General features: G+C 35.2%; 4 protein-coding genes across 11 annotated transcripts; 2 read left to right on the top strand and 2 right to left on the bottom strand.

Annotated features, from left to right (window-relative positions):
• Positions 1–369: 369 nt before the first annotated feature.
• On the top strand, positions 370–7045 carry LOC100113485 (uncharacterized protein C16orf52 homolog A). 2 transcript variants are annotated; one of them, XM_016984091.3, is made up of 4 exons: positions 370–5530; positions 5635–5857; positions 5930–6142; positions 6225–7045. In XM_016984091.3, exons 2-4 carry the CDS (start codon positions 5755–5757, stop codon positions 6410–6412), a joined length of 504 nt encoding a protein of 167 aa, XP_016839580.1. In that variant the 5' UTR covers positions 370–5530; positions 5635–5754; the 3' UTR covers positions 6413–7045. The 2 variants fall into 2 exon arrangements, with proteins under 2 accessions (XP_016839580.1, XP_032455704.1); XM_032599813.1 differs by having other exon boundaries at positions 370–5857.
• LOC100114334 (ubiquitin carboxyl-terminal hydrolase 10) lies at positions 7046–12252 on the bottom strand. 2 transcript variants are annotated; one of them, XM_016984090.3, is made up of 11 exons: positions 11590–11755; positions 11161–11365; positions 10814–11000; positions 10206–10704; positions 9245–10122; positions 8971–9169; positions 8648–8897; positions 8482–8571; positions 8233–8397; positions 7913–8141; positions 7046–7820 (listed from the first exon to the last, which is right to left on the bottom strand). In XM_016984090.3, exons 2-11 carry the CDS (start codon positions 11185–11187, stop codon positions 7534–7536), a joined length of 2811 nt encoding a protein of 936 aa, XP_016839579.1. In that variant the 5' UTR covers positions 11188–11365; positions 11590–11755; the 3' UTR covers positions 7046–7533. The 2 variants fall into 2 exon arrangements, with proteins under 2 accessions (XP_016839579.1, XP_001599382.1); XM_001599332.6 differs by lacking the exon at positions 11161–11365 and having other exon boundaries at positions 11590–12252.
• LOC100114364 (PRKCA-binding protein) lies at positions 12003–20064 on the top strand. Of its 6 annotated transcripts, XM_008205107.3 has the most exons (7): positions 16887–17123; positions 17200–17276; positions 17395–17544; positions 17648–17713; positions 18187–18505; positions 18588–18783; positions 18855–20064. In XM_008205107.3, the coding sequence occupies exons 2-7, from the start codon at positions 17233–17235 to the stop codon at positions 19919–19921; spliced, it is 1842 nt and encodes a 613-aa protein (XP_008203329.1). In that variant the 5' UTR covers positions 16887–17123; positions 17200–17232; the 3' UTR covers positions 19922–20064. The 6 variants fall into 6 exon arrangements, with proteins under 6 accessions (XP_031785269.1, XP_001599407.1, XP_008203329.1 ...); XM_008205111.3 differs by lacking the exon at positions 17648–17713; XM_032599811.1 differs by lacking the exon at positions 17648–17713 and having other exon boundaries at positions 17337–17544.
• On the bottom strand, positions 12397–14206 carry LOC100113511 (derlin-1). Its single transcript, XM_001599000.6, has 2 exons — positions 13215–14206; positions 12397–13133 (listed from the first exon to the last, which is right to left on the bottom strand). The coding sequence occupies exons 1-2, from the start codon at positions 13639–13641 to the stop codon at positions 12838–12840; spliced, it is 723 nt and encodes a 240-aa protein (XP_001599050.1). The 5' UTR covers positions 13642–14206; the 3' UTR covers positions 12397–12837.
• Positions 20065–20120: the final 56 nt, after the last annotated feature.

Raw genomic sequence — 20120 nt, 5'->3', positions numbered from 1 at the left:
AAGCCTTTGACAATTCGTGCATTGAAATAGTTGTTTTTTACGTAAGGGTTCCCATCTGATTCTTTGAAAAGCTAATGATTTGATTTTAGTCAGTGCCTGCGTATTACTATCGCTAGAAAGTTGGACAAGATAATGGAATCTATCTCCATTATTTTTATCAAAGTACAGTTTTGAGATTTTGCTAATAGATACGTTAGGCAACTGAAGCTCGTCGATTTCGGATTTGATATCAGTTTCTGAAAAATTTCCGCGGACTCCTTTGAGGACAAGATTCTTATTTTTAAGTTGCCTAGGCGGATATGTATAGAATTTAGTACTTTTTTCTTTAAGAGTTGCGATAATTTTATTAAATGTCTCTAGATTGCTAGGGTAGATTGTGAGATTGTCGGTGTCATTTTGACGAACATGAAAGTCGGATTTCCCTAGGTTTACCTGTTTAAGTAGAGAAATAAGCGCGCCGAGGTTGGTATTCGTTGTGTAGATCGACGGAGGTTTGATGCGCGCGCTGTCCGCTGCGGTGTTGTTGGCAGTTGCCGCGTTTGTTGTTTGATGTGATGCCGCTGAGGCGGGCGCCTTTGCTTGTCGCGGCTTCTGTTTCTTCGGCGGTGTGACCGTATGGAGGCGATGGCAGCGGGGCGATTAGCGCGACTTCGTGTGTAGTTTTGGCCGCTGCTATGCGGAGAGGGTCTTGTCGGCCTTTATCGTGAGCAGGCAGGAACCTGAACTGCTGTATGTTGTCCGTTCGGCTAGGGTCTATTGTTGGTCAATTATACGCATTTTCTGTCGTGGATTGGTTATTTGGATATCCAAATACGACATTTTGAAGAGGCGCATATCGGTTAGCAGTCGATTTCGGAATTGCGCCTTTGTTGGTGTTGATGTACAAGTTCTTGACGAACTTCTTTGGAAATTCCCATGTTTCGGGATTTTCTTTGTCTCCAGGCTGTGGAATGGTCGTTTCTGCACGGGAACGTTTTTTCGCCGCACTGAGATTAGGTGTCACTGTTGAGACGTTTATGTGCAGCTCTTTTCTGGCTTGCTTGAAGAGTTTTTCCAGCGTAGTGGAGTTTGTAGCACCTTTGGCACCTGGTGTAAGTCGGCCTGATGGCGATACTACATTCTCGATGTGGGAACTGCTTGTGTTCGGCGGTGATTTTCGATCTCGGTCAAGTCAGCTTGCGATAGTCCGCTAAGCGACATATTGTCGTTATCGGTCATTTTTTATCTAGACGTGTCGAGAACAGGGACGCGAAGCGTCGCCTGTTCGGCCGGGCTCTTTGTGGAAGCGGAGGCTTTTTGCTCGATTTTCGCACTGTCAGATTGCAAAATAATTAGCTATCGCACACTAAACTGGTAGTCGTGCGTGCTATCCGTTTACCTAAACTGAAATATTACGTTCAAAATTTCATATCTGATATATTATAAAGTACTTCAACATGTACAAACTAAAATTAATAATAAATAACGGCAATCCATAAATAATAGCATAGTATATCTCGAGCTTTGGTTTTTATGCGCAGTACATAGAAGGAAAGCAAGCGAAGGTGATAATTTTTCATCTAAAAACTAAACCTCAAATCCACCTACCCTATAACAACGAATATAGACTTCATATAGAAGAACGGTTCGTATAGCGGCGAGGGGACGGAAAGCGATAGTTCGGTACGCTCCGCGAGATGGCGGCAGCCATCAATTTCTATCGTGCTGTCTCTCTCACTCTCACGGCGCCATTCAAATTTTAAGCTTGCAGTCGTCAAGTCAGCCGAATGTCAATCTCCTTGCTACATGAATGTTATAAAATTAAATAATAGCAGCGTAGATGTAAATAATAAATAAATATTATATGTGACGCACTATGAAAATTGTAATAGTGTATAATAGTTTAATTATTACGTGATACTTAAAATTTAATTTTCGCTACAGTGTGCGTAAAAACAATAAATCGGGATACTTGCTCTTAGTTAATATTAGTTTGTTTATAATTAAAAACAGCCATCAAAATAAAAACAATCAAACTAATATTATTCGATGGAAACCAATCGGGAAGGTGGCTAAGTTTTCTTCCATCAGGAAAAGGATAGGATAAAAGGAAAGCATAGGTGTAGGAATGGCGATGATGATACACATAAATTATTTACATTTCATGCAACTATCGATCAACACTCATGCAACTGCTGTTAATGAAGGTATTTACAAATATTTAATTAATTAAAGAAAAGAAAAGAATATGAAAAATAATCATCAAATTATTTGTTTATTTCTGCAATTTTCCTTTAATTTATCTACATCTGAAACTTTTACTAATGTATAAAGATTTTCATGAATTTCGGACGTTATTATAACCTCTGATTACTGAATTTTCACATTTATTTACTCTAATAACACTCGTGATAAACAGATTTACCGTATCTCATCACTGGGAAATCTGTGAAAGGTCAAATCAGGATTTTTTGCCTTCGATGTTCCACAATCGGTGTAGACACAAAGTGCACGTGGAGGCGACATGCTGACCACGAAATCTTCTTCGCTAAACACGATAAACCTATCCAAAAAAATCTCACGAAACTAGAACGATGTACTTCCCTATTCACTACTATTATTTATCGCTATTTGTTGCAAAAAAAATCTGTAAACTGTCGACTACAATGACCAACAAACACAGAGACTGCGGTAAAGCTCTCTTCGCGCTGTTTACACAGCAGGATCGAGCGGGAAACTGACAGGAGCTGCGTTTTCGCGGTTTTTTCCTAGTCAGAAAAATATGGTTGTCGCAACCAATACTTTTGTAAAACCTCCTTACACACTCATTATTCATTTTCTTGTCATTTATTTACTTTCATTATTGTTAAAAAGTATATTTTACATAATATACTGCATGAATGATGAATCGTCTGCTTGTGCGTGCTCATATGCGCGCCAAGCTGTAGGAAACTCATAGGTGGCGCCGCCGAGCGGTTGGGTAACAGAACTAACGGCCTGTTACCCAAGCTTTCGTCCCCCCATTTTAACCCAGAACCGTTCTTCTATAGGAAGTCTATATTCGTTGCCTATAAGCACCGAGAGCTCTTCAATTAGAGGTTATATTTTCGAACGATTGCTTCACGAATAAATAAATGCCTTAAGTATGCAGCTATCTACTTAGTACGCTACATAGCTACGTGTCTAGGTGTTCGGGGTCGGCGATGGCGAACTCTAGGAAGTGCGCTCCGTAAATTTTTGTAAAAGGCTCACTTGTATACATCATTCTTTAGCTTTATGGAGTTGTAGGAAGGACGCATCGTTTCGAAAACAAAAAACGGATTCCTAACCTCAAAATTAAAAAAAAAATTTAATTGACTACTCGAATGGAAATTCGATGTTCGAGCCCCATACATGGGGCGAAAATTTCGTCCGTTTTTCACGAAAAGCCTCCATTTACGAGATATCGACGAAAAATGCATTTTCATATGCGATTCCTGAATCCCGACATCGGCGACCCTCTGGACATCATCTATTTGTGATTCGTAATCTTACTTTCTCCTGACCAGGGATCAGTTTCGAGAGAACTCCCTTAATAAATATTATATTCTTGCCCTCGCTTTCCTCCAATCTTCAAACGAATTAACAAAAATTTTTTTCCTATTAAAACTTTGCTGCATGGGGTGAATGGGGTATGTGGGTATAAGAGTTTCAGTTTTAGGATCGCTCCTCTCATTTGTTCACTGTTGAATAAGTGAAATCAGATTCACTTATTCAAAAGTGAAATTTTCATTTGACAAAATAGTATTTATGTTAGCGTTTCACTGATTAGAATAGTCATATTTTCACTGTTCTAAAATTTAAACCGAATTTTAGTGTCAAAATAGGGATTTTTTCACTATTTCAACAGTGAAAATGCGTTCACTGCATACATAGTGAAAATTTTCACTGTTTTACATGGAGAGAGAAGGTTGATATAAAGGTTGAAATCAAGGTTCAATCAAGGTAGTATCAACCTTTATATCAAGGTTGATATCAACTTTGATATTTTTGACAGGGCTTTTATTTACGTTGATCCTTAACGCTGATTTTGTACCTATTATATAATGTGTACGTTATTTGTGATGAAGCAGTTTAATTATGTACAATTATGTAATTTGCATCCGAAATACATACGTATTATACACACAAATTGGCCGATCCCAATGAAATTTGTGTAAATTTTTTGTAATATGGGGAATTCTAAGGGAAAAAAACACTTTCTTGACTTCAAAAACGGCGAAAAAAAATTGTTGGGGTACGCGCCCGAAACACTTATTTTATAATTGTACATATTTAGAACAATGCAAAATCACGTTTTGACACTGAGAAAGTGCCTTGTGGAACTGTTTTCTGGGCCACTGAAATTCGTCAAAAACTAGCCATTGTTCAACGGCATGAACTTATAAGCTCTGAAGGTGCAAACAGAAAATGTATTACGGTAGGATGAAAGAACAAGAGAAGAGCTTTAATTAAAGAAAAAATGCGTTAAAACGGCTTGATTTGGTCAGTTATCCGCATTAAAAATGTGGAAAAATCACGAAAAAAAGGTACAAATTTCATGACTCTGAAAAATCCTGACATTTTCATGATTTTTCCACATTATCAATTGTACGTAACTTTTAACCAAATCAAGCATTTTCAACGCATTTTTTTAAATTAAAGCTTTTTTCTCGTACTTTCACTTCCTTACCGATACACATTTATTGTTTGTGCCCTCATGAATTGGGTACGTGTCGTTGAAAAATAGCTATTTTTCGACGAATTTGGCGGCCGAGAAAACATTGTCACAAACAACTTTTTCAGTGTTGGAGCGTGGTTTTACATTGTTCTAAGCATTTACAAGTAGAAAACAAGTGTTTTGGGCGCATGCCAACAATTTTTTTCGACGTTTTTGAAGTCGAGTAAGTGTATTTTTTCCATAGAATTTCTCATATATATTATCATACAGCCTCATGAGGTTTGAAAGCATAAATTTATATTTATTAAACGAAATGTTTATTTTCGGCATACTGAGTACGATATAACTTTAAATTTATAATTCTTTTTTTTCAATAACTTTGTTTAATATTACTTGAGGTTACCGCGCGCAACGACCGAAAAATAATGCGCTCGATAGATAGGATTCTCGCATACTATATAACGAAAAATACCTAACGTTATTTAAACGCATGCATGTATGTGTACCTTCCGTATTCTAATAAAGTTCACCTGTTTGCTGTCTGCACATTTTTAAATTTCTTCCTTTTCCTGCCAAAACTGATAGGTGGCGTCAGACGCCTGCACTGCGCCAAAGCTTATTATCATAATATGAGCTCTAGAGTAAGAGAGACAGATTAATGTATTTCAATTCCCAGCAGATGGCGACACGTTCCTTAGCTCGCTTGTTATAGCATGGCGGTACTATACTATACAAAGTTACTTCTCTGTGGGCAGAAAGTAAAACTATCAACCAAAATATTTTCGTTGATGCTTATAGTATTTTGACAGAAAAATTACAATTCTATACACGAACAATAAATCAAATTCAATGGTATTTTCAAATCATGCACATACATAATTTTATTTTTACTCTTACAATTAAATTACAGCTCGATTAAATTTGTGTTAATCACTTGTTTTCTAAAATCTTGCAAGAATAATAAAATTTAAGTACTGAAACTGCAAGAAACATTTACAACAAAATGAGCTTCAACTTCATCTGTTGTTTTTAAATTTGCTGTTTGTTGTGGGCTGTATCTGCATAAATAAGGAATAATGGATAAGCTGACAGTGATCTCAGGAACATTGTTCCTTGCAGCTGACATGTTTGCAATTGTCAGTCTTGCCATGCCAGATTGGATCATTACAGATGTTGGAGGTACGTATTGTATGGTTTATTCAGACTTATAGATATAAAGGTTTATACTATGAATAAGTTTCATTTTTTTAGGTGACACGAGGCTGGGATTAATGTGGTCGTGTATGACATTGTATAATAGACCTCAGATCTGTTACAAACCTGATTTGAAACCAGAGTGGTGGATGGCCTTGGTTTGCATTTTAGTAGGGTGCATTTTGATAACCACTACAGTCATACTTTTGATAAGTTCTCACTGGGATCGTAATGTTATTCCCTATGCTCGTTGGGTTGGATTCACAGCAAGTAAGGATATACCACACAATTTCATACACCAATTTTCGATAATTAAAAGTCATTATAATAATATTTGTTTATTGTATATTAGTGGTGCTTTTCTGCTTGGCAGCAGTTATATTTCCAATGGGATTCCATATTGATGAAATTGGTGGCCAACCTTACCAGCTACCCAATTCTCATCAAGTAGGCATTTCCTACATTTTGTTTGTATTAGCATTATGGATTACTGTGATTTCCGAGCTGTTTGCTGGTAAAGTCTGTTTACCACATTTTTAGCATCTTCTGACAAATTTTTTTTTCTTCTCTTTGCTGTTAAGTATTTTGTGTATTCCATACATTTATAGAAGAGATATTCCAAGGTTGGAAGAATTTTTGGAAAGATTCAAAATGAAATGAAATTCTAAATTGTTTTCATTCAAAAGTCAGTTATTTTAACTGAATCGTTTCATGATACCAGTTTCTTTTTTATTTTGTATCTGTATCATAATTTGTAATTTTTGTATATATACTAGGTTTAACTTGAAATATCGAATATCAGTACACCAAATATAACCCTGCTTTGTAATTCTACAATTTTTAAATTCTGCACTAATTAAATGCACAAATTTTTGTACCATCATAAGAGTAGCGAATTAGTTTACTCTATAAATAATTACTTATGCCAATGTTGAGTTTTAACAGTATTGTACTGATGGTTGTGACATGTAATTTAATATTTTATAAGACTTGTAATAATTAAGAAATGAGAATCTTTTATAAAAATGTTTTAAAAATTTTATACTACTATAGACACGTTTGATTAAAGCTGTTATCTTCCATTGATGTATGTTAGTAATAAGAAGCAAATAAAACGTATTCTATTAATTGTATATAAAAAAAATAAATAAATAAATAAGTGAAACAAATGTATTTAATTAGTAATATAAAAGCCTATAAACATTTGTGAATAAAGTAAATTATTTATCATAAAAGGAGAACGCGTATAAATGTATATAGAAACTATAATAACTACAATTTATATTTGTATTTTTCACAATTTACATTTACATAACTTAGCAGCTGATTCTCCTTCAATGATATGCATTACTTTTTACTGACATATGTTTATAGGCCCTTATTTATCTTTATTTCACATACCAAAGATTAATTACATCAAACTCATAACGATCGCATTCACTATATATATATAACGATAAGAATATGATACATTAAAAAAGTGTAACGCTTTCTTTTTTCTACAATAATATAATTTTCGATCTGCTAACGCTTAATTCATTTTTGTAAATCGCTTAAATACAAATCTCAAGTTAAATTTAGAAAATATAAAAATGCAAGTTTTCATTTATTTAAAACAAATTGTTAAACTATTTAGTAGGACTTCCGTTGCTGCTAGTTATCTATCGCACTTTAACATTATTTGATTGGTTATTTCCAATAGTATCACATCTTCTATAATATAGTAAATATGGTACTCTGGGTGGTTGAGGATTCAGTACATTTGCCTCAGAGACCCCTTTAAGAGAACTGTCATCATAGCGGACCCAGCCGCCATATCCAACGTGAAAAGCATCGGTTACATAATGACCTTTAGTTGCTTCTTTCCCATCATGGTATGTAACAGCAAACAATTTATATTGCCTTTGTTTTTGACTCAATTTTGTTTTGGCATTTATCGACATTAATTCTGAAAGAATATTAAATTTACAAATTAATACAAAAATATATATATTTTTTTATCATTATAATTTTTGAATAGCCCTTGAAATATGAACTCACTGTTGTCAATCTTAAGATCTATAGGGAATTCCACACTTTTGACAATTTTAGAACAACCATCAGGATTGTAGTCAAACCATTTTAAATGTAATATGAGAATCACTGGCAGTTCCTCTAAAGTAACTTGCTTCCACGCTTCGATTTGTTGTTTCGTTTTACTGCAAGTCATGCCTTCAAGTTGATCCTTTCCAACAAGGATTTCTAGAGCAGTTCTTACGGATTCTGCTTTCTAAAAATATTATTAAACAATTTTACCTCGACTTGAAATAATTAATACAGCATAGCAACATATAAGGTATTAAATATTTTTTGATAATCACCTCAATATCTAGTTGTAAAGTGAAAAATGGTTGAACATAATCAGTTGCTTGTTCTGTGGCTCGAGAAACTCTCGATCTCAACTGGCCTCTAAATATGTCTGATAGAGGAGTACGTCCAAAATCTGTACTTCGCGTGATCGAACCTTTATTTTTAGGGCCCATTACCTAAACAAATATTTTAATATCAAATGAGTTTAACTCCTTAAATAATTATTTTAAGTATTCGAAATGAAACGATATAAGTTATACCTTCCATTCTTCTTCGCCTTGACTATAATTTACGCTGTTATCTATGCATTCTACTGATTTTTGATCATTGTTGTTTGCCAATTTCATCAACTAAAAAAATGGTTTTATGAGACGGTACAACTAATGTGAGCACATTTCAGAAAACAGCAAAAAAAGAGAGACTTACCTCTAACATTTCGTCACTTATTCCATTTAATAGGCACGATAAAAATTCTTCGGCATCTTCTTGCCGACCTTCAACCGAAAATACTCCTGAAGATGAAGTATTTTTCAAAATTGTATATATATACGATGGCTCGAACGGAACTCCACTTTGAATATCTACAACTGCATCTTCGTTTCGTTTTTGAGCCCTATCTTTTCTTGCTAAACGTGCTCCTTCAGACAGGGGCGTAAATTCACGAGCGAATTTGATCCTGCAAATTTACGGGTATGAGCAATACAAATTAAATTATAGCTTTTGAGTTTGCTATAGAAAAATATACCTACATATTGTCAATTAGTGGACTGGGCGAATGTTTAGATGGGTTTCTTGAATGAGGTAAAGCCATTAGTAAATTATAAAAGGGTGGGCAAGCAAGTAAGGCCTGCAGTATACTGTTAATGTAACAGTAATTACTGCGATTCGTCAATCCACGTGGTAGTAGACTAACGGTCTGTTTATCCATTTGATAACCAAGCAAAAATTCTAAACAAAAATAATATTTATTAATTCAAATGCACTCAAACATTGTGATTTTCCTTTTGTCTATTTAATACTCACCTCCCATTCTGTATGTAATTGGATCATCACAATGTACTTGAGGTACTTCGGCATGTAATGGCTTGCGTATTTCCGGTATAACATCATTTTTATGACGTGCATCTTCTGATTTAAGTTGAAAATTCTTTGGTGTTAAATTACTCTTTTCAACTGATAATTGCTCAGTTTGATTGTTTACATTTAAAACATTATTAGGTGCAATATGGGCTATTGGTTTTGTGGTACCTGCCGCGATACTAGCCCAAGATTTGCTTGATGTATTAGCAGGTGAAATGCTTACAGGCACTTCACTTGTCTCTACTGGATTTCTTGCTACTTCTGAAATTGTTGCTACATTTGGTGATTGATTAATTTCTTTGTTTTGAAGCTCGTCATTTGTTGTTTTGGCAGCAACTTTGGAAGTCGTACTTGTAGTTGGTGCTTTTACATGTGAACTAGTTTCATCATATTCTTTATCATTTCCGTTCTGCTTAACTTCTATACTACTTTTAATGTTAACACAAGGAATAACATCATTCTTTTCAACACATTTATAGTTTTCGTTTATCTTCGACACAATATGCTGTTCTATTTTTAAATCAAATTTTTTGTTATTTGAATTGGTAATGGCAATTAGATTATCATCAACTTCATTATTAGACGAATCTACATTACTATTATTTACAATAACTGTTGTAACTATATTTGTTTGGGATGAATTATTTTCATCATCAACTGTTTGATGAATGGAAGGCTTTGACGTATTTACATTTTGCGGTCGCTTTTCATATGATTTATGATTTGTGCTTTGCATGGATTCTCCATTAGTTTGTGGTAATATGCTTTGAGACTGATGACTATATTTTAGGTTTGTTGAAGATTGATGATACGGTATGAAACTAAAGTAAAGATAGCAAATTACAAATGTGCTACTTATGTAGAACATAATTTTTTGTTTTGTAAATGGTTTAGGTCAACTTACTCAACATGATGAGTTTGTTGTGGCATGGTAGGCGAGTGATATATTGCAGTAGAAGAAAAATAAATTGGTTGTCCAGCAACAGGATGTTGTTGCGAAGTAACAGTGGGATCCGAAATGCATACATATGGTGAATATGCCATATTGATTGGATACTGACCATATTCTCCCATGTAGCTAGCTTGCATTTCATTAGTATGATTCATGTTTCGATTATAATTCTTGTTACCCCGTCCACGACCCCGTCTTCCACCATCTCTCATAGGAGGAATTTCTTGACTTTCAGTTGGAGGATACATGTTTGGCGAATAAGCCATTCCTTGCATGTATGGATGTACGTTTGGGTCATTAGTCATATTGTTAATGTACATGTTGGGAGGCCATTCGTGACATACTGGGGTCATCATCTGTTGACTGTATTGAATTGTGGTTGGTACAGTAACAAGGACGGAAGATGAACTGTTTGTCTGAGCTTCATATTTCATTACGTTATTTTCCATTTCTATTGAAACAATATCATATTGTTAAAGTCAACGAAAAATCAGAGGATTTTTAATTAAAATTTTCAAAAAAATAGACCATAATTCAATGTTAAAAGTGGAGTGTCTTACCATACTGTTGCCAGACTTTTGGAACTTCTTCAAGCTCGATTTCTTCTGGAATTACATGGTATTCTTCTTCTCCCCTGTCCCATGGTAGTTTCAAACCTTCTGCAGAAGCATTTGGTTTTAAAATAGCTGTCAACTCATCTCTGCCATTTGCATCTAAATTTGTTAGATCTAGAAACTCAAGCTCGTTCTGAAAAAAAAACAGCAACAATTTCATGGATTTTAATTAAAGATTAAATCTCAATTTGGAAATCTTATTAAATAATTCTTTCTTAAATAGCGACTAAATATCAAATCGATTGAATTAAATTAATCATTAAAAAATCAAAGTTTAAACATTACAAACGCACATCACAACTCTTTTCGTTGTTTAACATTGGTTCATCAGCGACTTTTCTGGCATTCGTTTATTCACTAGGTATACTGCTCTTAGATAGTAGATACCGTCCGTCAACGTTTGTCAAATGGAGCAGCTGAAAATCTCCGCGTGTAACCTCGTTACTGCAGATCTAACCTCTTACGCGCATAACATAACTTTACGTGATGCAGTAGAGTCTATGCTCGCAGACAGAATGAATGAAAAATAATGATTGCAATTCGGAAACAACAACTGGCAAGTTAACAGACCTAAATAATCAACTTTTAGCTAAAAAAAGGCTCTGTAATCTTAACCTCGAAATTGATCACATGATAGAGGCAGCACCCGACATAATATGACCTCATGCTATAATATGTAACCTCGCTACATAGTAAATTCGAAAAAAAATCATTTGTTCTACCTTGTACGAATTGTCCATGCTGTCGGGTTATTAACGTAAGAAAACATCAAATCTGCAGGAGACAAGACAACATGAGGCCGACAACAGACCCGCACGGCTGTACGACCAGCCGTCTTTTTTTTCGGGTCCTCACTCCTCTTGTACTCTAACTTAATTTCCCTCGTTCTTCTTCTTTATATTACGTGAGCTTCTGCAACTTGATTCGAGAACATTGAGGACGGAAAATTTTCCTTCAGGTGTAAAATGCTTGGAATTACTTGAGTTTTCGGAGCCCACGGTCTCGTTGTCGGAACGAACGACACATTTCACAAGGAAACACACATGATATAACCACGGATGGCGTAAACTTCGAAATCTCTCTACTATATAGCGTGGCACGAACACGAGGCGAAAATAACTTGGGGGGGGGGGATGAGAGAGAATAGGACAGCGAACGAGCTTTTATTTGTCCACGACAGAATTGCAGTCTATGGTATTTCGCTCTCGAAAGGAATTAGAGTGATATAACTCTGTCGTAGCCGCCGGCGCTGTACTGCACAGTGCACACTATATAACGTGCTCCGATCTAATTATGGTGCACATCATCTACACTACTTGTTATAAATGTGTATGTGTGTGTGTGTGTGTGTTACAAAAGTGCGCACGGTGACACGATGAATGAGCTAAAGCCAAACCAAGATACAGAAACCTATTAAGATGCGAAGCGCGCTATTTTTCGTGAAATAAGATTTATACTGCTTCTAAAGGTGAGTTCTCAAAAAAACTTAAAGTGCAGTGATCTTTCATAGCCAATCAGATATTTCGAAATTTGCTTAGAATAGTTCTGTATATTTATTTTTAATAATAACGTTATACAAAAATTGTATTTTACATTTTTACAAAACCAAATACATACTCATTGTAACAAAATGAATTGCTTGACACTGTATATTATGAAAATACATAATTATACAAATTGAATATAGATATATTTGCAGCTTTATTTGTACTTATATTAGTTGTAAGAAAATTTCACACGCAGATCTAACACCTTTGCCGGTAAAACTTTACATTGCACTCTTGCAAACAATTCATTTCAAAACAATAATCGCATTCAAAATAATGCACTAACACAATTCACTTTTACGTACTTTAGCAAAGTAGGATTCGTTTGACCAGTATAAAGAATTTTTATTAAATTAATGTGCATTGTCCGTTATTCAATCCTTTCAAAGTGAATTTGAACGATTCTTCCTTATGCAGAAAAAGTTATCGTCCTAATACTTGGCCTTGTCCCCAGCTGTGGCCTCTTGGTACATTTCTAGCAGCTGGTGGAGGTGCTGCTCCAAAACCTCTGATATTACTCCTTTGTGGAAAATAGTACTCCAAAATTGTTGGTGTAGCTAGCAAGTTTGGCCCTCCAAATTCTTGAGGATATTTAAACTTGAGGAAAAAGTAGAGGTGACCACAGAGTATTCCCACAAGTTCTTCTAATCCATCATGGTTAATGATGAAATTGAATCCAAAAAGTACCCATGGCAAGTACATTGCTTTAAATTGGAAACCTGTAAAAGACATATAATTCAATGTCACACTTACAATAAAGCTATGCAAAAGATTCAATAATAAAATAAATATTTATGTACCAAACCAAAAGTGTACAATGGCATCTTTGTTGAGTTGACACCATACATATATGACACTAAGAATCATAGCATTCATCAATATAGAGAAATTGAGCAATAATGCAGCGACGAGACAGCATATCCAATTAAATATCAATAAATAAAAGTAGTCTGCTGGTCTGCCTTCAAAGTCTATTCTTTCCAGTCTTATGGAGTAATTGTACAAAAAGTACAAATTCATGAGTAAATGAAAACTCGTTGGATGATAGAAAAGACTGGTGACTGCTCTCCATATCTCAAAATTATGAATAAACGGATCATACAGTAGAACTAGGTTGATGACATTGATGATACGAAATCTTCCAATCAATGAGAATATTATAGTTAAAGCTAACCAATATCTCGTGAATATTGGTAGACTTTTAAACCAGTCCCCCACGTCAGACATCTTACTGCAAACACGTTCTAATACTTGCACTTATACACAAAAATTTGTAATTATCATGAATGATTTTGCACAATTTTTAGGAGCTATATGTTTCTTCATACACCATTCGTAATTCAAGAAGACTTTTCTCGAATCACGTTGAACTGACTGCAATCTCTGATGGGATTTGTTATTACTTTGCAGACCCGGAAATCGGAATATGTAAATCAACAATTTATCGAATAAACGTGTAGAGTGCGTTTGGCCATACAATCATGTTGTTGTGAAGAATTTCAACTGCAGCTCCGGTGTTTCGGCATTGACGTGGCCCTAGCTCGCCTTGCACAAAATCGCTCCGTCGCTTTTTGCAAACAAGACCTGATGTTTGATTTTCAAAACGTTCAAAAGAAATTTCAACCATGAAACTATAATTCGACTATCTATTTGTTAACATATGAAAAATAAAAGACAATGAAGATTTCAATTTGACTTTTAGCAATGATTTATGGAGCATCGTTAAAAAGAGAAAATAAAGAAACTTGATATTTCACCAGCTCTAGATAAGTATTCCTACAACCTATGAGATGGCGTTGCAGTCAATAGTGCGGTACTCCGGTCAATGAAAATTTCCCAGATAACAACGTGTCGGCACAGAGACGTCCCCGTGACGGCACGACCCAGATAACAGCACGTGCTGTCTCCACCGAGACTTGTTGTGCCGCACGGCGTGCTGTCCGTGTGCCGTCTCTGTGCTATCAAGCGGGGACATCTGGCGGGCGTTTTTTTGCAGAGCATGCTCTTGACGTGCCGCACGTCGTGCTGTCACTGTGCCGTCCAGTTGCTGTCTCGACCTAGGGCGTCTGTACGCGACGGCACAGAGACTGCACAGCGACAGCACGCGTGCCGCGTGCTCAGAATGTTGCATTATTAATAATTATGGACTTTAATTAGTAAAGAGCATACATTTATTACTTTTTTTATTCTCTCCAAACCGAATTACATTTAAACATTATTTTATTACATAATTCTAATTATTAGCGATGATTATTAGGTGCAATTGTGCATCAAATTGTAAGAAGAGTTGTGGCTCAGAGGCTAGAGCTTCGGACTTCTGATCCAAAGATCGTGAGTTCCAGCCCTACACCCGGCAGATTTTTTTTTCTTACATAAAATTTTTTTATACTATATAACAAAATTTATTAATTATTTATGATGTAGATGCTTAGTTATGCGTTCTAACTAATTTTTATTTAGCGTTATTTTTATATGCGATAAAATCGCTCCCCGCCGGTAGCGTTTTCTGCTGGCACAGAGACGGCACAGAGACGGCACGTCGTGCTGTCTCGCCGTGCCGTCACGTGCCGTCTCTGTGCTGCGGCAGCTGGACGTCGCGTGCTGTCGTGGATGCCGCCATCTCGTGCCGTCACGGGGACGTCTCTGTGCCGACACGTTGTTATCTGGGGAGATGGCGGCATCCACGACAGCACGCGACGTCCAGCTGCCGCAGCACAGAGACGGCACGTGACGGCACGGCGAGACAGCACGACGTGCCGTCTCTGTGCCGTCTCTGTGCCAGCAGAAAACGCTACCGGCGGGGAGCGATTTTATCGCATATAAAAATAACGCTAAATAAAAATTAGTTAGAACGCATAACTAAGCATCTACATCATAAATAATTAATAAATTTTGTTATATAGTATAAAAAAATTTTATGTAAGAAAAAAAAATCTGCCGGGTGTAGGGCTGGAACTCACGATCTTTGGATCAGAAGTCCGAAGCTCTAGCCTCTGAGCCACAACTCTTCTTACAATTTGATGCACAATTGCACCTAATAATCATCGCTAATAATTAGAATTATGTAATAAAATAATGTTTAAATGTAATTCGGTTTGGAGAGAATAAAAAAAGTAATAAATGTATGCTCTTTACTAATTAAAGTCCATAATTATTAATAATGCAACATTCTGAGCACGCGGCACGCGTGCTGTCGCTGTGCAGTCTCTGTGCCGTCGCGTACAGACGCCCTAGGTCGAGACAGCAACTGGACGGCACAGTGACAGCACGACGTGCGGCACGTCAAGAGCATGCTCTGCAAAAAAACGCCCGCCAGATGTCCCCGCTTGATAGCACAGAGACGGCACACGGACAGCACGCCGTGCGGCACAACAAGTCTCGGTGGAGACAGCACGTGCTGTTATCTGGGTTTATATCGCGCATATGTGTTTTTATTGGTGGAAACTGGGGGGTGAGCATATATAGCTCTCCGCTCATATACGATATAAACGAGTTTATCGTGTACGTTCCGCGGTGACGATTGCAGTGCCACAGTATGCGAAATGGGTAGTAGTTTGCGCGGGAAATTCAAAAACTGGACAAAAAATTTTTTTAAATGCTGGAAAGAACTTGTTCTAAATGTATAATATTATTTTTAATTATAAAATTAAGGTTACAATGTGAAAAGAAAGTAATTCTGTAGGTAACTTATTTTCAGAACTTTTATTACAAAATACAATTTGGTAATTTCAGATTAGTAATATTTTATACATAGTAACGATAAATTAAACGCTGCCTCTCCAGAATTCCAGCTTGAAAATCTCCCTCTTCGAAAACATGTCTGTCATTATTGGCATGATTTTGTGCTGGAAAGCTAGGACGTATACTGAAAAATAAATATTAACAGAATATCAATTACAATTTTATATCACTTATTTTATTGATTGAAATGTAATCCTAGAAACAAGATTTGCACAAATTACAAGTGCAATGGAAAAGCTGTGTACTGATATCGCTGCTGCATTTATGCAGCTTAGAACAGGTCCACAAGTTGAAAATGCTACCGAAGACTTAGAGATTGACAAAGATATCGAGTATAACACAGCGTATCTAGATCCTGAATATGAATAACTATTATTTTATAATAAGAGATTTTTAAGCTAACATTTTGGAGAAGCAGAGTTTGTATTTCGGTTGTACAAAATTATATTAAAATTGTATTTTGTACAAACTTGTACTCATTTATGAATAAAAGTTCTAAAAAATAATTATTTTCTTTAGGAATTACCTTTATTTTAACATAAGAATATTTAATAACAATGAAATAACTTTATATATTTTATAAAAATTCATTACATTCTTTCTAGCATTTTTTGACTATTTTTTTTGTCCAAATTTTGAATTTCCCGCGCAAACTACTACCCATTTCGCATACTGTGGCACTGCAATCGTCATCGCGGAACGTACACGATAAACTTGTTTATAATCGTATATATGAGCGGAGAGCAACCCCCCTTGTGGAGCAGACGTGATGCGCGGTGCACACATATATCAATCGACGTGTCACAATTTTATCAGTCATTAAAGTGTTGTATTTTTATTTCGCATTTTGTTTCAAAAACAAATACTCCACTGGATTAGAAGCTTCAAACGCTATGAGACTGTTTTTATTGCAAGCATATCTATGAAATAAGTAACAGATTACAGATGCTTGAGTAACAACGACTTTTGTATGCGTGGTTTTAATTAGATAAGGCGAACCCTTATTTATTTACTCATAAATAATAGTCGTATCAATATTTCTAGTTTTACAGAAAAGTATACAGAAACACAGTAACGATGATGGATTATGAAGATGACTTCCTCTTTGAAGAAGACAAAATGTTTGTTATACTAATGTTCTAGTACCTAGCAAATTATTTGTTTTATTTGCTCATTTTTAGTTTATATGTGCCTTTTTTTGCACTATGCACGTGACAATGCCACGGCTCGGTGGTAAAGGTTGATGTGTGTAACTACTCCACTCAACAAACCACTTCAACTGTCAGAGTCGCTTGAAGGAGCAAGTCTAGTTGATATTTCTGTTTGTAAATCCACCGTGCCTTTGGCTCACGTCGAATCGCATCAGTTAAACATGATGGAAGATCGCATGTACGCATTGTTACTTTTAAGTTTATCTAAAACTTAAAAAGATATTTTTCTCTTTGGTCTTTTTTGAATTATTTTTTATTATTGGCTGCTCTGGAATTATTAGTCCAGGTGTAGAACTGGTTTTTCAAGATCAGTCTACCTGCCTATCACAACACCACATTGATCAAATGTAAGTTTCATTTATGCATGAGCTTGTCAAAATCTGAACTAAAACATACTAATAAAATCTGCCCACGCATCACGCATTCATCATCATTTATGCGCTCTGAATGATTTGCTTACTTTTTTTTTAAACACGTAAAATAGTTTAATTTATAGTGTCTGCATGAGTAAGGTATGAAAGGAAAAGTGGATATGGTAAATATTTTTATGTCTTATATATATGCTTATAATCATTTCAATTTTAATATTTGCAATCTCAGTCTCTTTTCCAACTTTCTTTTAACACATAGTCATGAAAACTATGTACAAACATTGAAAAAGTAGAGTTGGTTTCTGTACTTGTTGTTTACATTGACTTCTAAATAATAATACATTGAATTGCATGCGATGACACGCTCATTTACTTACAGATTTTCCAATAATAGATGATATAAAAAATTTAAATCGTATCTGATATGAAATATTTTGTTTTTATAACAGGGGTATGACTATAACTTCTGGAAATGTTGTTATAGAGAAAGATAACAGTAACCTTATTGGAATTAGTATTGGTGGTGGGGCACCACTTTGCCCTTGTCTTTATATCGTTCAAGTTTTTGACAACACTCCAGCTGCACAAGATGGAACACTGGAAGCAGGCGATGAACTTGTTGCAGTTAATGGTGAATGTCTAAAAGGAAAGACTAAAGTGGAAGTAGCAAAAATGATACAAGCTTGTGACACCAAAGTAAGCATTATTTACAACAAACTTCATGCAGATGTACGTCAGGGACGCACTTTAGAGATAGTTTTAAAAAAGGTTTGGAATAATTTAGTTTTATAACAATGAACCAACACGTTAATTTTTCTTTGAAACATTGTGAAATATTGTTTTTATTTAGGTGAAACACAGATTAGTGGAAAGTATGGGCAATACAACAGCAGATGCTTTGGGATTATCTAGAGCAATTCTTTGTAATGATACACTTGTTCAGAGATTAACAGCACTGGAAAGGACTGAAAATCTGTATAAAGGACTTGTATCTCATGCAAAATCGGTTTTACATGCCTTTTTTGATCTCTTCCAAATTTACAAAAGTAAGGAGATATCAGTAAATGTTATTAAAGAAAACTCTTTATAAATCAAACATAACTAATCTTTGTTTTAGTATTTGGAGATGCTTTTGCATCAATGGGTGTTAAAGAACCACAACCTCGAGCCAGTGAAGCATTCACAAAATTTGGTGAAGCACACAGGCAAATGGAAAAATTAGGAATTGACATGCTTAAAACGGTAAAACCAATATTAAGTGATCTTGGGACTTATCTGAACAAAGCAATTCCAGATACAAGAATGACTATTAGTAAATACGCTGATGCAAAATTTGAATATCTCTCATATTGCTTGAAAGTCAAAGAAATGGATGATGAGGAACAGAGTTATCTTGCTATTCAAGAACCATTGTACAGAGTGGAAACGGGAAATTATGAATATCGTTTAGTTTTAAGATGTAGACAAAATGCAAGGACAAAATTTGCAAAATTAAGGTCAGATGTCTTGGTGAAATTGGAACTTCTTGACAACAAACATGTTGAACACGTTGTTACACAACTGCAAAGATTTGCTGCTGGATTAGCAGATTATTATGTGAATATTTCAAAACTTATATCTGAAAATATGCTTTTTCCTGTAGAAATCGATTTATGTCAAAGTGCTTTTCAATACAAACCCTCTGGACAAGTAACAGCTTACGTAGATGAAGAGGAAGAAGAAGAAGGAGCTAGTGGTTTTGATCCAAGTAAAATATTAGACTTTGATGTTGCAGAAGAGGCAATACCAACCAAGACTTGCAATAAAAATGCTAACTCAAGTACAGAAGCTGGGTCAAGTAAAGGTACAGAATCCAAAGGTTTATCAGATCTGAGTGATTTAGTAGATCTAAGTGGATTTTCAGATTTAAATGAGAAATTTGAACAATTACTACTGTTGGATAATAAAAAAATATCAGGAGTCGAGCCATGCATATCCTTAGAAAAGAAAACAAAAAACATAACTAAGACTAAGGATGAAAAAAATGAACCATTGTTATTTCTAGATGACAAGCCTAAAGATACATCTTTGCTAGTTTTGGAATCCAGTGAAAAATCTGAAACTACATCAAAATCAAATGCTTCTGAATCCTTGCTATTTTTAGATACGCTCGACGAGCCATTGATTAACATAGAAACAAATTAATAACTAAGTTTCTTGCATTCCATGTAAATCTTATGTGAGCATGTGTGTTTGATACTATATCTTGTATTTTATCTAAAAGTTTAAAACATTGTATTACATTATCTAAAAATGATCATGTAAATAAATATGTTTATAAATGTTAATTGCTACAATCTTCTTTATTTATTTGCCTTTCACAAGTATCATCCCAATATTTTTG

This window comes from Nasonia vitripennis, chromosome 4 (genome assembly GCF_009193385.2).
Source record: "Nasonia vitripennis strain AsymCx chromosome 4, Nvit_psr_1.1, whole genome shotgun sequence".
In the NCBI taxonomy this organism is placed as follows: domain Eukaryota; kingdom Metazoa; phylum Arthropoda; class Insecta; order Hymenoptera; family Pteromalidae; genus Nasonia; species Nasonia vitripennis.
Note: the sequence above shows the minus strand (reverse complement) of the source record. Positions and strands in the feature narration are given on the sequence as shown.

Bases quoted from the DNA above. Each gene is read 5' to 3' on its own strand.
- LOC100114334 (XM_016984090.3), bottom strand. From the start codon at position 11,187: ATGTTAAACAACGAAAAGAGTTGTGAT. The intron at 10,123-10,205 runs GTAAGTTGACCT...TCTTTACTTTAG, and splicing joins CAACAAACTCATCATGTTGA to TTTCATACCGTATCATCAAT. The intron at 8,898-8,970 runs GTAGGTATATTT...GTAAATTTGCAG, and splicing joins AGTCCACTAATTGACAATAT to GATCAAATTCGCTCGTGAAT.
- LOC100113511 (XM_001599000.6), bottom strand. From the start codon at position 13,641: ATGTCTGACGTGGGGGACTGGTTTAAAAGTCTACCAATATTCACGAGA. The intron at 13,134-13,214 runs GTACATAAATAT...TGTCTTTTACAG, and splicing joins CATTGTACACTTTTGGTTTG to GTTTCCAATTTAAAGCAATG.
- LOC100114364 (XM_008205107.3), top strand. From the start codon at position 17,233: ATGATGGATTATGAAGATGACTTCCTCTTTGAAGAAGACAAAAT. The intron at 17,714-18,186 runs GTAAGTTTCATT...TTTTTATAACAG, and splicing joins CAACACCACATTGATCAAAT to GGGTATGACTATAACTTCTG. The intron at 18,784-18,854 runs GTAAGGAGATAT...TCTTTGTTTTAG, and splicing joins TCTCTTCCAAATTTACAAAA to TATTTGGAGATGCTTTTGCA.
- LOC100113485 (XM_016984091.3), top strand. From the start codon at position 5,755: ATGGATAAGCTGACAGTGATCTCAGGAACATTGTTCCTTGCAGCTGAC. The intron at 5,858-5,929 runs GTACGTATTGTA...TCATTTTTTTAG, and splicing joins GATCATTACAGATGTTGGAG to GTGACACGAGGCTGGGATTA. The intron at 6,143-6,224 runs GTAAGGATATAC...ATTGTATATTAG, and splicing joins TTGGGTTGGATTCACAGCAA to TGGTGCTTTTCTGCTTGGCA.